General features: G+C 52.4%; 2 protein-coding genes across 10 annotated transcripts in view; one reads left to right on the forward strand and one right to left on the reverse strand.

The window, feature by feature from the left end:
* The window catches only part of THEGL (theg spermatid protein like), a 41,239-nt gene that overhangs the window by 18,696 nt on the left and 8,034 nt on the right, over positions 1-14,509 (reverse strand). For 5 of the 8 annotated variants that reach the window (XM_049814615.1, XM_049814620.1, XM_049814613.1 and 2 more), the window contains exons 6-9: positions 13,476-13,607; positions 12,794-12,969; positions 10,806-12,180; positions 6,299-6,461 (exon numbers count right to left, since the gene is read on the reverse strand). In XM_049814615.1, the coding sequence (XP_049670572.1) occupies positions 12,066-12,180; positions 12,794-12,969; positions 13,476-13,607 (423 nt within the window). In that variant the 3' untranslated portion in view covers positions 6,299-6,461; positions 10,806-12,065. Of the gene's footprint in view, positions 1-2,415; positions 5,182-5,996; positions 6,462-10,805; positions 12,181-12,793; positions 12,970-13,475; positions 13,608-14,509 lie in introns of those variants that run through there. The other 3 variants (XM_049814617.1, XM_049814619.1, XM_049814616.1) reach the window with 3 other exon arrangements.
* Positions 1,905-10,069, forward strand: HOPX (HOP homeobox). 2 transcript variants are annotated; one of them, XM_049814654.1, is made up of 3 exons: positions 1,905-2,285; positions 7,007-7,182; positions 9,670-10,069. In XM_049814654.1, the coding sequence occupies exons 2-3, from the start codon at positions 7,039-7,041 to the stop codon at positions 9,745-9,747; spliced, it is 222 nt and encodes a 73-aa protein (XP_049670611.1). In that variant the 5' UTR covers positions 1,905-2,285; positions 7,007-7,038; the 3' UTR covers positions 9,748-10,069. The 2 variants fall into 2 exon arrangements, with proteins under 2 accessions (XP_049670611.1, XP_049670610.1); XM_049814653.1 differs by lacking the exon at positions 1,905-2,285 and adding an exon at positions 6,569-6,751.

Here is a 14,509-nt window from a genome sequence, read left to right on the forward strand (position 1 = left end):
TCACAACAGCTATATTTCTTCCCCTGTAGAGAGGAAAACTCAGTGATGGGCCTGGATGCACCCTGCACTTTGTTTCTATTTAATCTAACTCTCCTGACAAAGGGACATCCTCTGGGGCCAGGATCTCCTCATACCAGGTGAGGCTTAAACTCCAGCTGTACTTTGACCCTCTCCCAGGAAGAGAAATGGGGCCTAAAAGATTTTGGGATCAGAAAAGCATCAGCATTTGCCAGCCAGACGTGGACAGATTCGTGATGTGACTTTCGCACTGTCACTGCAGGACTCTCAGTGCCTCTGAAGCCATTTCAGTGGCATGTCTCTGCCTGAAACACGTCGCTGCCAGCGCTCCCAGTGCAAGTCTGGGCTGGGTTCACAGGCTAAGGGAAAAGGTTTTTTCCACATTAAAGACTTTCTCTCTGTTGACAGCAATAAACAAGGGAAGGGAAGAGCTGATCCTGTTCCCGCAGGCCAGGTTACTCACATATTGCAATGCTTGGGGCACATGCATGGAAGAAAATAAAAGACAGCGTACAAACTTAAGAAAATCTTTCTGGGCCGGAATATCTTCCCACCTGTCCTGTCTCCAAGGGTGGCCAAGAGCAGGTGCCAGAGCAGAGCATAGGCATGGGGTAGGTAAGTCGCAATACCCACCAGAGCTCCCCCAAGCACGTGGCAGTATGCAATTCAGGGCCTCTGCCTAGGCCTCCCACACTGGGTTCAAAATCCAGGGCTGTGTCCTGCTGCAGGGGTCTGCTCCAGCCCCCTTGAATGCACCCGAATCCCTCCAGCCATGGCTGCTGGAGCCATCCCATCGGACACGTCTTCCAACCTGCTTGCCCCCACCCATCGCTACCCATGCTCCTGTCGCTTAGCACCAGTGATAAACAGGACATATCCCCTTGGCCAGGCGCCCGCCCAAGGCATGCAGGATCAAGCCTTCTCCCGAAAACCTCCTCTGGCAGCCACTGAACAGCACCACTTGGTTTATCAGGCAGTGAGGCTATCTCTGTAGCAAAACGACTCTTGCTTGATCAACGTCATCCTGCTAGGAAAACTGGCACAGGTCTGCCTGCCCTTTGGCGCAGATCTCTTTGCAATTCCCTCGTCTTGGCCCATGTTTCCCCCCACATTACAAAACTACTCAATCTTCAGGACAGTTGTGGCTCATTGCCAAACATATGGCAGGTTTCTTGCCTGGGTTTGTCCAGTCACTTCTCCCCAGGGGCAGCGCTCCCTACCCCTGACTGCAGCCAGCTCCACAGCTTTTGCATCCAGTGCCAGTTTTCCTTTTGCTCTGGCAGATAATCTCAGCCATTGCAACCCACACTCAGCTTCTTGTGAGAGCTTTCTCCAGCCCCTCTGATTTTCCAGCACCCCCTTCCAGCTCTCTGTGAGCTGACAGAAAATCAGCTCCTCCCCACTGCACCCCACCCCACAAGATGTCTCTTTTTAAGCTGCTGTCTAATGCTTCCAGCCCACCCCACTGGGAGCTGCAGACGCCTGGGCACTTGAATCGAGGACAGTGTAGGTCCTTGGCAGAAGAGGATGCTCTGATCCACAGCCAGGCTCCTGCTGTGTGCCTCTGAGGGCGCTTCGGCTGCAGCAGCAAGTCAGGTCCAGGAGCCAGTCCTGCCCCTATACTCAGCCTGGCAGGATCACGGGGCTGACTAAAGCAAGAGCAGGGTCAGGAACCTTAAACCTGGACAAATCATCTGCAGGGGGCTAAAGCGAGATGAGAAACCCGCCCTGCACAGCAGTGACCACTACCATGCTCCATTAGCAAAGCCCAAAGCGGGGCTCCCCACAGCAAGGGAGCTGGTCGCAGCCTGGCTGAGGGGGCAAAGGTGGGGACCCCGGGACCCCCAGAAGGGCAGGCAGGCTGGCTCGCCTGGAGCGCAGCGCAACGGTGGAGCGCAGTTTCCGCCGCACCCTGCTTTCACCCTTCCTGTACCCCTGCAGGAACAGCCCCAGCAGCCCTCGCCCAGGCCCACAGGACGGCGTCCGCCAGCCCGGAGCGTGGCGGGACGAGCCCCGACGGCTTCCTCGTGCCACCCGTCCGGAGAGCCCCGCAGTGCATACAACCATGCGTTGAGCCCTGCCAAGGAGAGTGGATGCCAAACCTGAATTACCAGCCCAGAGAGTGGCTGTGGATCCCGGGAGCTCCTGTGATTTGCGGCAGGTTTTTCAGGTCCCCGCCTGTCACACACACACGCAGATACTTAAGCAGTCACTCAAGGACCTGCGGGGTTCTTCTTTTACACACTTCTGGTCCTTGGCAGCTCCAGGTAAGCACAGGCTTTGAGCTGGGGGTGCTGGGGTGGATTTGCAGTTGGGGATGGGGGGCGGGAGGGCGTGGGGGGAGGAGCTGAGGAGCACTTATTGATGCTGGGGAGGTTGGAGCAGCGCCCAGCAAGGCTGTGGTGGGAAAGCTTCACGCCTGGGGCAGGGAGAGGGGCACACAGGCAGAGACCCCAGGCTGGGGGTACCACGGGGACCTGCCTCTGTTTCAGCAGCTGCTGTGCTCTTGTTTGCTTTGTTCCCATCCGATATTATCTTCTAGAAGGCTGAACGGGTAGTTTACAGGATGCATGACAGGTGGTTTTTCCTTATTTATGGCAGGGTCTGGTTTATTTTTAAAGCCTCTGTCCCACCTTATCCTGTGCGCCATGCCGGCTGATGTTATCCACAGCCACCCCACAGCAGGAGGCCGAGCAAAGCTTGGGACAGGACATGGCTCTGCAGCAGAGCGAGGGAGGGCAGGAGGGCTCGTTTGCATTGAGAACTGCTATTTCGATCCCCACAGTGGCAGGAAATAGCTGCAAGCTAAAACCAGGTGCAGATGCCTCCAGTTGCATCCCAGCTCTGACAGTGGGGACAGCACTGGGGAAGGGGTCAAGAAGCCCAGCAGGGGCTATGGGCCCCTGTCAGCTGGGCAGGAGCTGCTGCTCAGAGAGTTTTCCAGGGGCTTCGGGTGCAGAACACCATTAGAGAGCTGCACAGCCAGCCAGTTACTGTGTCTGCCGTTCAAAAAAGCAAAGCTGAGCAAACAGAGATCACGTCTTTTCTGGAAAAGTGGCTGCTTTCTGCCAGGGTAGTAAACGCTGACTGCACTAGCAAGTGCTGGGCAGGCAAGCTGGGAGACAGAGAGATGTCCTCTCCCATCTCAGGCCAGAGCCGGGAGCCCTGCTAGTAAGCCCAGGGTGTCTCTGGGGAGGTCAGTGCAACCACAGGACACAGGCAGTATAACTGTGGAGGGAGGTCTCTCGCCACCCCACTGGTCCTACCTCACATCTAGGTCAGGTCACGCAGGGCTTTGTCCAGCTGATTTTTAGAGATCACCAAGGATGGAGGTGCCCTGACCTCTCTGGTCCCTGTCCCCATGCTGGACCCCCCCATACTATGAAGATTTTTTTTTCCCCAATATCTAATAATACTTTCTCTTGCTGCAACTTATGTCCATCAGCCATTGCCTTTTGTCTGCTCACTCCATAATGGCCCTGGAGGTGCATTGAAATGCCCCATCAGCCACACTAAGAGCACCAGATGCTACCTGCACAGCCTCCATCTACAGAGCCATGCTGGCTGCAGCTGCCCACAGCAGCCCAAGCAACCGGTGAACCCCTTGCAAGCTTCAGCTGGTGGCTGCTCTCACATTGCTCCACCTAAACCCAAGACAGTTAGTCAGAGCCAAGTGTGAATTCCCCAGGGCTCTTTAGCTTGACGCGTAGGACAGAGCAGGTGTCACCGGTGCTGTGGTTTCACTGTGACAGTGCATCTGGCATTGTCATTTCTGCCTGGTTGAGTAACTGCCTGCCCCTGAACTTTCCTCCCTGTGCTGCCCAGGGGAGACAGCAGTGGGCATGGGACTGCTCACAGACCTGAATGATGACCGCAGCCCCCCAGCCTTTGTGAAAGCCGAACAGATGGTTTACATTTGTTTGCAGTGAAAAAGCTGGGTTTTCCCCAATGCCTGCAAAAATTTAGGCAGAAAAAAGCAGTGACCTGTGGTGCTTTTCAGCAGCTGAGCAAAACAGTTGTGATTCTCTGTATTTCTGCCAGGCTTAAATAAATGTAAGCAAGAAAAATCACCTCTCCTGTACAGGGGAGAGGTCCTGTGCAGCCTTGAAGGCCAGGGTCCAGGCCTGGGCTTAAACAGGGCTCCACTTAAGTAGCGGGTAGGTGAGTAATGGTCCAAGAGGTGCCAAGTGCTGGGTCCCACATGCTGCACAGGGCCACATGGCTCCTAAAAACCTCCAGGGCCCAGTGGAGCTATGTGGGGAGACCTAAAGAGCCCTCCAGGACCCCCAGGGTTTTGACCTTTTCCTGAAGGTCATCTCAAAACCTTGAGAGGTAGGACCTCTTCTCCCTCCAGAGCAGGGGTAGAGGGGATACAAGGAAAAACCATCAGGCATCACATCCTGCATGCTGGGGCACCCTGAGTTGCCAGCAGGCAGAAGATACTGTGTCCTACAGGGAAACGCCTTAGGAACCTGGAGATTATCAGAAACAAAAACAGCCTGCAGATGAAGCATGAAAGTTGAAGCGCGTGTTCCCTATGCAAATCAATGCACACAGATTAATGTACGTTAATGCACCAGGCTGCAAACAATGATTTATGAACCACCAGGACATGTTGCTGCTGGTGGCCCAGGCTAGATGCATGATCCAGAGGTGATGGGGGGCCCTGTGGCGACTGAGCTTTCTAGGAGAGGGGCAGATGGCTCAGTGGGGTGCTGATCAAGGAGGAGAGGAAGGACTTGTGGTCTGAGCTTGGCCTCATTGGCACTTTGACCTCATGGAGAACCTGGCAGCCACAGTGCTGGAGAGCAGCACCTCAAGTCCAGGGGATCTCCTTCTCCCCCTGCATCTTTTCCAGAGGTCTCCAAATGCCCAAGGCAGGTGGGCAGCATTCACCTGGCCCCCACCAGCTCACACGCATGAGGGACTGAACTTTGTCTGCCCCCTCCCTATACGGACACCTCGGAACTAAGCTGATGCCAGGAAAGCCCAGGCAGCTGCTGCCACACACCTGTGACCACAAAACTCTGCAGACAAGGCCATCTCAGCTTGCAGCACCTGGGGTTAAAGATGGTCTTTCTCCAGTCCATCCAGGGGTGGTGGATGATGCCGTCCATCAGCGCACTCCATCACACAGAGATGTGCCCCAGCCTTACGCAACCCCTGTGTTACAATCTGTATTTACCAAGTGACTCAAGCAGAGTGGGCTGTTTCACAACCAGCTCTGGTCTATTTATAAGCCCCTACTCAAATGCCAAGGGATCCTTTTGTTGGTAAAAGCACCTCCTGCAGACAAGGCTCAGTTGGACCTTTGCTTTTCAAGGTAAAGCTCAAAGAAGAGGATCTCTCCAGCCTCTCGTGAATAGCAGAGCTGGCTCTCTGCAAGCTGCAAGGCAGTTTTGGAGCCGAGCCTCATCCCAGCAGTGCTGTCAGCAAGTGAGAGCCCTGGGGCATTAAGTATACCCCAGGGTACCGAGTGGGTTAAGGTCAGTTATCTGTCAACCAGGAAAGCAGTTAGGTTTAAAGCTAAGCAGTAGGGGTGCTACATGATAGAGGTGCCTGGGTTACATCCCAGAACCAAAGGGAAGGAGAAGCTGGACTGCAAGGCAGAGGCAGGGCAGGTCTGCAGCGGATGGCCCAGAGGAGTCCCAAGGTGGGCCAAGGTCTCCTGGCAGCACTGGAGAGCCAGCAACCACCAACCAGCCCGCCTGACAGAGACAGGCCAGGCAACTCGGACAAGCAGGAGAGCAGATCAAGAAAGGCCACATTTTTGCATCCAGCTCCTCCCCCGCCAACACCCCACAGCTTGGTTTCGGAAACACCAAAATGATTCAGTGTCAAGGGACTTCTGCATGCTTTGTGGGGGCAACGCCTCGTGTTTCAGTTGACCCAACTGGCAGGCTTGACCCTCTGCCACGCAGGAGCAAACTTGGAACCCTGCAGAACAGAGGTGTGGGACCTACCCAAGGTGTACTTACTTGTTTTGCATGTGCTTTTGTGCCAGATCTGCCAGAGGTTTGTGCAAAGCACAACTGGGACAAGTTACTCTGGAGAAGAATGTGGGTTCCTTACTTCTGCCGTTGCTGGGAGCACCTAGCACTGATCACAGCAAAAGGCAGTGAGTGCTTGAGCAACAGACATGCACGGGGTATGGTCCTCCAAGGACTGACCCTTCACTTATACACTGAGAAACTGTTCAGCCATGCTCAGGAACAACCAGACTAATTGTTTATGCCCATGCAAGATAACATTAAACATTAGGAAACACAAAGCAGCTCACCTGCTCACCACCAGCTTTCTGTGATGTCTGGCCATGCTGCTAGGAGGAGGACCAGGACACTGATCAGAAGGGAAGATGGGGTGATTGCTGGGTCCAAGCCCATGCTCCCAAAAGATCCTGCATCCTCTGGTTTGTGATTCCCCTGCAAAAACTTGCCTGGTTGCTGGAGAGAAGGAAAAAAAAAAATAAAACCAAACCAAAAAAAACCAAACCACTAGGCTGGATGCCAGATACTGTCCCCTCACCCAGAGGATAAATAATGTTTTTTAATTCATGTCTTTAAATTAAGCCCCTCAACATGCCCGTTGCTGTGACATCACTCCCAAGTGACGCCCAGGCCTAAATACGGCTGTAAACAGGAATCATCCCCACGGCAGTCATGCTGGCTATAAATACAGCACCAGGGGAGTGCTGAGCAGAGGACAGGCTGCAGTCTCCTGCCAGCTAAGGATGGTGAGACAGCTCAGCTGAGCACCGTTGGCATCTGGTTGCCACAGTGGGGAAACTGAGGCATGAGTTGCTGGGGGGCTGGGGCTCCCGGCTGAGCTCCCCGGCATGCCTTTGGGAAGAGAGTTATGCCCTGCCACGGCCAGAGGCCACTGGGGAGGGGGGAGCTGCTGGGGATGGGGATGGCAAATCTGGTGCTCAGCAAGTGTGGCCCCACTGGCCACTCCCAGCTTGGGCAATGACACTGGCCCCTCTCCGCAGTGCCTGGCCCCATAGCCCTACCCCAAGAGGAGATGGCCACGGACAAGCCAGTGACTCCCACTGAGGAGCAGCTGGAGATCCTGGAGTACAACTTCTGCAAGGTGAACAAGCATCCTGACCCCACCACGCTGTGCCTCATCGCGGCCGAGACCGGGCTCTCCGAGGAGCAGACCCTGGTGAGCATGCACCCATCACCCCCGCCTTGGCACTAGCCCTGCTCCCCCTGCGCCCCACACACTCTCCCTACATCTCCTGCCTGTCCTGTCCCTGGCTCTCTATCATACCCCCTGCACTCTTCTGTCCCCCCACATGCTTCCTACTGCACCCCCTGCACCCCTTGGTGCCCCATAGGCTCCCTACTTGCACTCTCTGCAACCCACACTGCACCCACAAGTCTCCTTTGCACCTCTGCAACCTCCAGTGCACCCCTAACCCCACACTGCACCCACAGAACTCCACTGCACCACCGCACCTCCCTGCACCCTACATGTTCCTGCCCCTGCATCCCCAAAGTCCCTCCCCCTGTAATCACAGCCCCTTCATCCCACAGCCATGGCCTCCCGCACAGCAGCCCAGTGCCCCACTGGGATCCTTGAGTCCCTGCGCTGCCCGAGAGCTCCATCCCCAGCCTGGGCTTGGAGACCAGGCTGGTGCTTCCCGCAGCCAGACCAAGGGCACACCCCTGAAGGTCACTGGCTGGCTGTGGAGCCCTGAACATACAACCCGTGCACGCTGCCCTTTCCTTCCAACCCATTTTTGATAGTGTCGGGTGCCCAAACCATTGCTGGCTTTATGGTCTGAAGAAACTACAGTCATTTTAAAACAGATACAGGGTAGATGCAACTCCTGCAGGATGTGCTGTGGGACATGCTCAGGCTGTGTGCACTCCCCCTCACTACGATTAGCTACTTCAGCAGCCCTAAGCCCAGATGTCAGGCAAGTCTGTCAGCCTCTCCAGGAGACACAGAGGCCTCCAAATGTCCCTCCACAGGGACAGGCTGGGACCTCCACTGAGCCCTGTGCTCCGTCTGGCTACCTGCAGGCTACCCTGGGCTTCAGAAGCAAACAGTTCCTTCCCAATTCCTTCAGGATGCAGTGCAGCCGGTTTTGATGCAAGTGTTTTATAAGCTACTAGACCCATAGCAGCATTGATGGGTATAGAAATGAAATCCAACCCTCTGAAAAGTTAGCAGCATTTTGCAGAGAGCTGCCAAGCCTGGTTCTCCCTGGGCAAAGCCAAAGGGATACGAGAGCTGAGCAGGCAATGCCAGCAGGTAGCCTGTCCCAGGGAAGAATGCTGGTGTAACATCCATTGCACTGATAGTCCTTGGCTGGAGTGGGAAAGGAGACCCCTCCTTTACTGTGCTTTGGTGATAGGCCAGGTACCACTGCTTGTTTGAGGCAGCAAGGAGGCAGTAGCCCTGAAATACCTTTTCCTCCTTAGAAATGGCACTGCTCTATCTTTTTTTTCTAAAGCAAGTTGTAAACACAGGCCATATATGCCCAGTACACCTCTGGAGAGGGCTTAAAATCTTCCCTGATAACCATCTTTTTCCATAAGTCAAGGGTGCTTCTAGAGATCTGGAGATGAAGGTCATGTTAGGGACAGGATGGAGACTGGGATGATGAGCTGCAAAGTGCCTGCATTGCGTACGACACAGAGAATCATTGCTCCTGACATCTGGAGTGTTTTATTGGCTAGATATAGCAACCATTTTAATAAAAAATTTAGTAAAAATTAGATGTAAAGAGGTACTGAGTCAACAGGAGATGATGGTTTAGGACAGGAAGTGAAATTTTTGGGAGGAGGCTAGGCAGGCAATCATCTGACTGGATGTGGTCCAAGGCAGTGCTAGTGCAAGAGCACCGTGGTTGTATCATTACAGACCACAATAGCTTCAAAAATAGCCATGAACAAACATAGCAACAAAATGAGCAGCAACAAAGCAAATCACAGGCACATTTCCAAACAAAAAGCTGAGCTGTGCTTCCGGCACACATGAATTATATCTCTCTTCTTACAGAGGTAGTGTGGCTTTATCCAGCTGCATTTTATCTAACGTTTGAAATTGCAGCTGTGTTGAAATGGCATCAGCAGCTCTGGGAGTTGGCTTAGAGATGCTAAGTTACTACAGAATAACATAGCCATGCATATTGCTTGGAGACTAAGATAATTTTTAGCTCATTTTTTAAAACTGTTTGTTCTTACATTTGTTGAGAGCCACTGTGTTGTGGCTTTCTGAAGCAGGTCAGCTTTTGATTCCTGTCATTTTTGGACCTGCAGTGATCATTTCACTGCTCCAGCCATTTAAACAGACCATCCAACAGCAACTTAGCCAATCTCTTAACCTGTTTGCAAGAAAAACCTGGACTCACAGCAATAAAATGAGAACTCACCCATGCTGTCAAGGTCTGAAGCGAGCAAGACAAATGAAAGAGGTGCACATGTAGGTAACAAGACCGTTCAGTCAGAAGCGGCTGTCCTGCTGCCTGTACTGCCTGGGAACGGTGCAGTGCCTTGCCAGAAGACAGCAGTACTGTGACTTTCCCTCGCCTGCTCTGATGTGCTGATCACATCTGCACTTTTAGCAAGGTTATTTGGAGGTTTTGCTCAGCCCAGTGCACTCAATCTCTGTTTTGTTTTGGTTGTTTTTTTTCTCCAGAAATGGTTCAAGCAGCGCCTGGCAGAATGGAGGAAGTCTGAAGGGCTGCCCTCAGAAAGCGGGTCTGTCAGGGACTAGAGGATGCTGCTCTGATCCCCATGCCTGCTGTAAATGATGGTGAAGCTCTTCAGAGTGGGTTTCCTTGAGGTTCTTCTGTTGCAATAGGTTTTGAGATCCAAAGTAATACCCTGCTATTTAACATAAGTTTTATTTAAAGTGTACAGAACCAGGAAAAAAATGTTATATATATATATGCTTATACAGGTTCTGGTGGCTGCATAGCCTATCTAGTGATTCCCATCCATTTTAACAGCAGCTGCACAGAGCAAGGCAATCTCATGCCCTTGTCCCAGGCTTGCAGAAAAGCTGCCATGAAAGGTTCAAACATAGAGGGGGGGGGGGGGGGGGGGGGGAAGATTTGTTTTCCTTATGATCCCCAGAGGCAAAGTATGTGAGCTAGCTTCAATATACAGATCATCCAGAGAGGAGGGAACCTGGAAAACCAGATGTGTTGTTCAGGTGATCCTGGTTAGCTCAAGATGCCTGAGTCAGCTATGGATATTGGCAAACCAAGTGCCTACACCATAATTAAACCAAGCCAAGCCCCCCCAAATGCATTTCTCACATTTCTGTTAAAGGTCACCAGGGGCAAAGAACTGGTCTTTTTTTTTTTTTTCCAAGGCATAAATAAAAAAACAATATTTTTTTTGATGAAAGGAGCTGTGTTATGTCCCTACTTGTTCTCCCTGCCCCAATGGCAGGAGGCAGACTCCTTCCTGAGGGAACGCAACACTTCTCCAAGACAGCCTCAGTGGGCACCATGAGTTTTCCCTCTTGCCACAGGGATAGCCCGCAGACATGGGCAACCTCCTTTTCTAGGGCACCCATGGGTCCATCCATGGCAGCCCACAAAGCCCCACACACACCCCAAGCCCCGAGGTGGCAGAGGCTGGGGGTGCTGGGGTTCACCTGCAGGGTGGCGAGGGGGGCAAACCCCAGCCGCCTTCTGGCTATTCTCAAGCCTGAGGGATGTAGCTGCACTGGGGGTCTAGCACAAAGCCCAAACTCTCATCCATCCTGGTACAGGACAACTCATGGGCTAAAAAATAATGAGCACCATTGCTCAGTGACCTTACCTTGTTCAAAAGGGTTCAAAAATCCTCCGCTTAGTGGATTATTGAATCAATTAGTGGATCCTCTTCTGGTTTGTGGTCACCTGCCTCTACTCCTTTAGAAGGAGAATCAGCCTAACAGAGGGAAGATGAAGATACACTGGCACTGAAACTGCCACATGCTTTCATTTATGGCTTTTGTCCCTTGCTGGAGAGGATCTCTCTTGCCTCAGTATCTCCAGCCCATTGCCAGTGGTTGGGCTGCCAGGGCAAAGCACACTGAACCTGCAGGAAACAGATAAAAGCAATCTCCCTGTGCAGTCCCCACACAGGCTGTGTTGTTCCACTGCAGTCCAGCTGCCAAACTGACTCACCCTCAGACCCAACTGGAGCTCAGAGTTTGTTCTGCAGAGTCTGGCACTATAATCTGTTTTATTCTTATTCTTTGCAATGTACCTTCTCCCTTACACTGAGGAGAACTCTGCTTTTTTCAGTTAGGCTCCAAAGATCCCAATGCAGAGCTCCATTATTTTGCCCAGGGTCACAAAACTGAGTATCTGAACCGCATAGATTTAACCCACCTGTGTAACTTGTATCAAAGATGCATGCAAAGCAAAAGGCTGGATCTTCCCATTCTCCAGGCATTTGAGAAAACAGGCCCCAAATCCAAGCCAACTCAATGCACATGCCATCCCAGCATTTCCTAAGTCTGTACTAAAGCTTTGCACCTTAACAAATCCAGCCCTGGATCTGGAGTTTTGCAGCCTTTTGTTTTTCTACTTCTGTCACAAGCACAAAACTTTGAGTGCCACTAAGAAGCCCTCTAAATTTTAGCAAAAATTTTGAAACCCAAGATTAGGAGTTGTGTTGCATCAACCTACTGTGCGCCGTCAGCTTTGGTTTGCCACACTTCTTTACAGGAAAGAACAGTTCCTGTGCTGGCTTCCCCCAGCAGCTGTTTCATTACTTCTTTAACTATTGCAGCAAAAAAACAAGAAGAGTGATAAACTCCAGACATAACCCATCCTAGGGAGAGAGGCTTCCCACATTAGGTCAAATTCTGCTCATTTTCCCCCAGTGACTATTTTGTCCTTAAGGAATGACCATTTTATTTAAGTCCCCAGATAAGCCCAGTAAAAGTGGCTGCTCGTAAGGAAGTGTTCCTCCTGGCTGCTGCCTCTGCGCAGTGTTCAAGAAGGTTTTCCAGCCACGGCACAGCCTGAAGACGGTGATGTTCCACAGGGGGCAGCTGGCACGAGCAGCGGGCTGTGTTTCTGAGGGAGCTCAGCGCTTAATCGGACAAGCCAGTTCTTGGATCCGAGCAGAACAAGTTGCCTTCTTAGCAGTCTCCTTCACTGTGAACGCGTCTGGGTTGAATTGAGCTGAGACCATAGGAGGCCTGGGGGAGCAAGGACAGAGCCAGTCAATTCCGACTGGAGCAGGGCCAGCTCTCAAATCTGCCTGTCAGCTGATACACCTCCACCTGAGCTCTGCCCTTCCCTGTCAAGGGGGGACAAAAGCAGTCATGCCTCTGCTCCTGTCACCGAGACACTAGTGAGAGGGGATGCCCCATCTCTCACCGAAGCTGTCGCAGCCACTACAGCCAGGCATTCCCTCATCCTCCGTGAAATATCCTACCCAACATTTCCTGCAGCCCAGGCTGAGGCCAGCTGCATCACACTGGGCAACATCAATGTGCTACACTGTGCCATGTGTCAGCTGGTTGCTTTTTATAATTGCAAATAATAATTAAGAAGTCCCAACCAGTAATTCCTATTGGAATTGGAAAGGTCCTATGTCTTCTCTTTTGATTCTCCTTTCACCTCAAAAATGCTTTTTAAACCACAATCCCTGTAGCATTAGCACATCCAGCCATATAAAATCCATGTATTTTGGAAGTGGAAGAGCAGTGGTTTAATCACACTGGCCAAACCCAAATCAACAAGGTACCATGGTCTGCACAAAACGGGCTGACAGCTGGTATTTCCCCATGGCAGGAAAGCAGCACCTACCTTCTGCAGGGCTGGGCCAGTTCCACAAGCCTTGGCGTGGCCACCGTGTGCTTTGCAGCCTTCGTCACTGGCCACTCAGCATCCCGCAGGGGCACATAGTCAGGATGCAATCTTTTTGCTCTAGCCAGCTCCAGGGTCCGAGGGCTCGCAATTGCCTCCTGAGCCAACTTGGAAACCTGTGGAAGAATGGGGAGAAAGGTCCTTACAGGTGCCCCTGGCATTCAAGGGTGACCAACTGGCAACTCAGTGTACCCAGGTTCACAGCTGCTGACCACACGCAGATGGGACACGATCCTGTCCACAGCTGTGTCTGGCATCAGACAAGCTGTGGAAGGAGAAATCACTGCCTGGCCAGTCCCAAAACCTGCCCTCCAGCCCCGTCTTACTCATAGCCCTTCGTCCAACCCATCCCCCAGCACTGGAGATCCCAATTACACACTTGCCCATCCCCACAACTGCAGGCTAGGCACAGGTCTGCCCTTCTCTGGGGATGTCTGCTGGGAGTCAGTTCATGCTCTGGATGGAGGACGAGTCCTGCTCTCCAGCCCAGGGAGCAGCTACGTCAGCCCCACAGGCAGCAGCACATCCAGGGCTGCCAGGAAGAGAGCCACCAGCGACTGATCACCCATGCCCTCCCCACTGCCCGGCCTGTCACGCATGGTGCCAGGTGATGCTGCCTTACCGGATGAATGACAGATTCAGGAAAGCTGCAATCATAGCAGCAGGTCACCTTCCTGACCCGGGGCTCTGCGAGACGCTGTAACCGCGAGGATGCTCTGGCCACGGCCGCAGCATTTGTAACCTTTGTTGGCACCTGCATGGGTTCAGAATGGGGGAGGGATGTGCGGACACAGCTCATCCATAGCAGCCCACAGGGACACAGTCCCTCTCCAAAGGGGTGCGCACCCAGCACCCTTCCTCTGCAGACATGCTCACAAGAAGGATGCTCACTCTTACTTTCCCAGCACCCATTACATTTCTTTCACCTGAACTATAAGGTAATTTTGGCGCTATTGGGATTTGTATGTCAGATAAATGGCTGTAATGAGAGCCTGTGTAGTGAGGTAAACATGCAGAGAAATTTCTTCCAGAGTAATGTTTTTCATACTCATCTTCCTGTCTGAATCAAATAATTTCCCTGCTAAGGATAGACACTTAGATTTCAGGGTAAAAGTGCTGGTGCAGTTAACTGCATTCCTACAGCAAAAGTGATTACTGTTGCAGAACAGGACTTCTTCCCCTATTTTTCATAGGGTTACTGATGCCAAGGCCTGCTCCAGCACAGCCTCCCTTATTTCCCAGCCCAGAGACTGCAGCCAGAAAACCTAGCTTTTGCCGTGGAAATGAGTGTAACCTGAGATTGCCCCTGTCATGGTTTAACCCCAGCCAGCAACTAACCACCACGCAGCCGCTCACTCACTCCCCCCCATCCAGTGGGATGGGGGAGAAAATCGGGGAAAAAAGAAGTAAAACTCGTGGGTTGAGATAAGAACGGTTTAATAGAACAGAAAAGAAGAAACTAATGATGATAATGGTAACACTAATAAAATGACAACAGTAATAATAAAAGGATTGGAATGTACAAATGATGCGCAGGGCAATTGCTCACCACCTGCCGACCGATACCCAGTTAGTCCCCCGAGCCGCGATTCCCTGCCCCCACTTCCCAGTTCCTATACTAGATGGGACGTCCCATGGTATGGAATACACCGTTGG

The sequence above is a fragment of the Accipiter gentilis genome, chromosome 12 (genome assembly GCF_929443795.1).
Source record: "Accipiter gentilis chromosome 12, bAccGen1.1, whole genome shotgun sequence".
NCBI lineage: Eukaryota > Metazoa > Chordata > Aves > Accipitriformes > Accipitridae > Astur > Astur gentilis.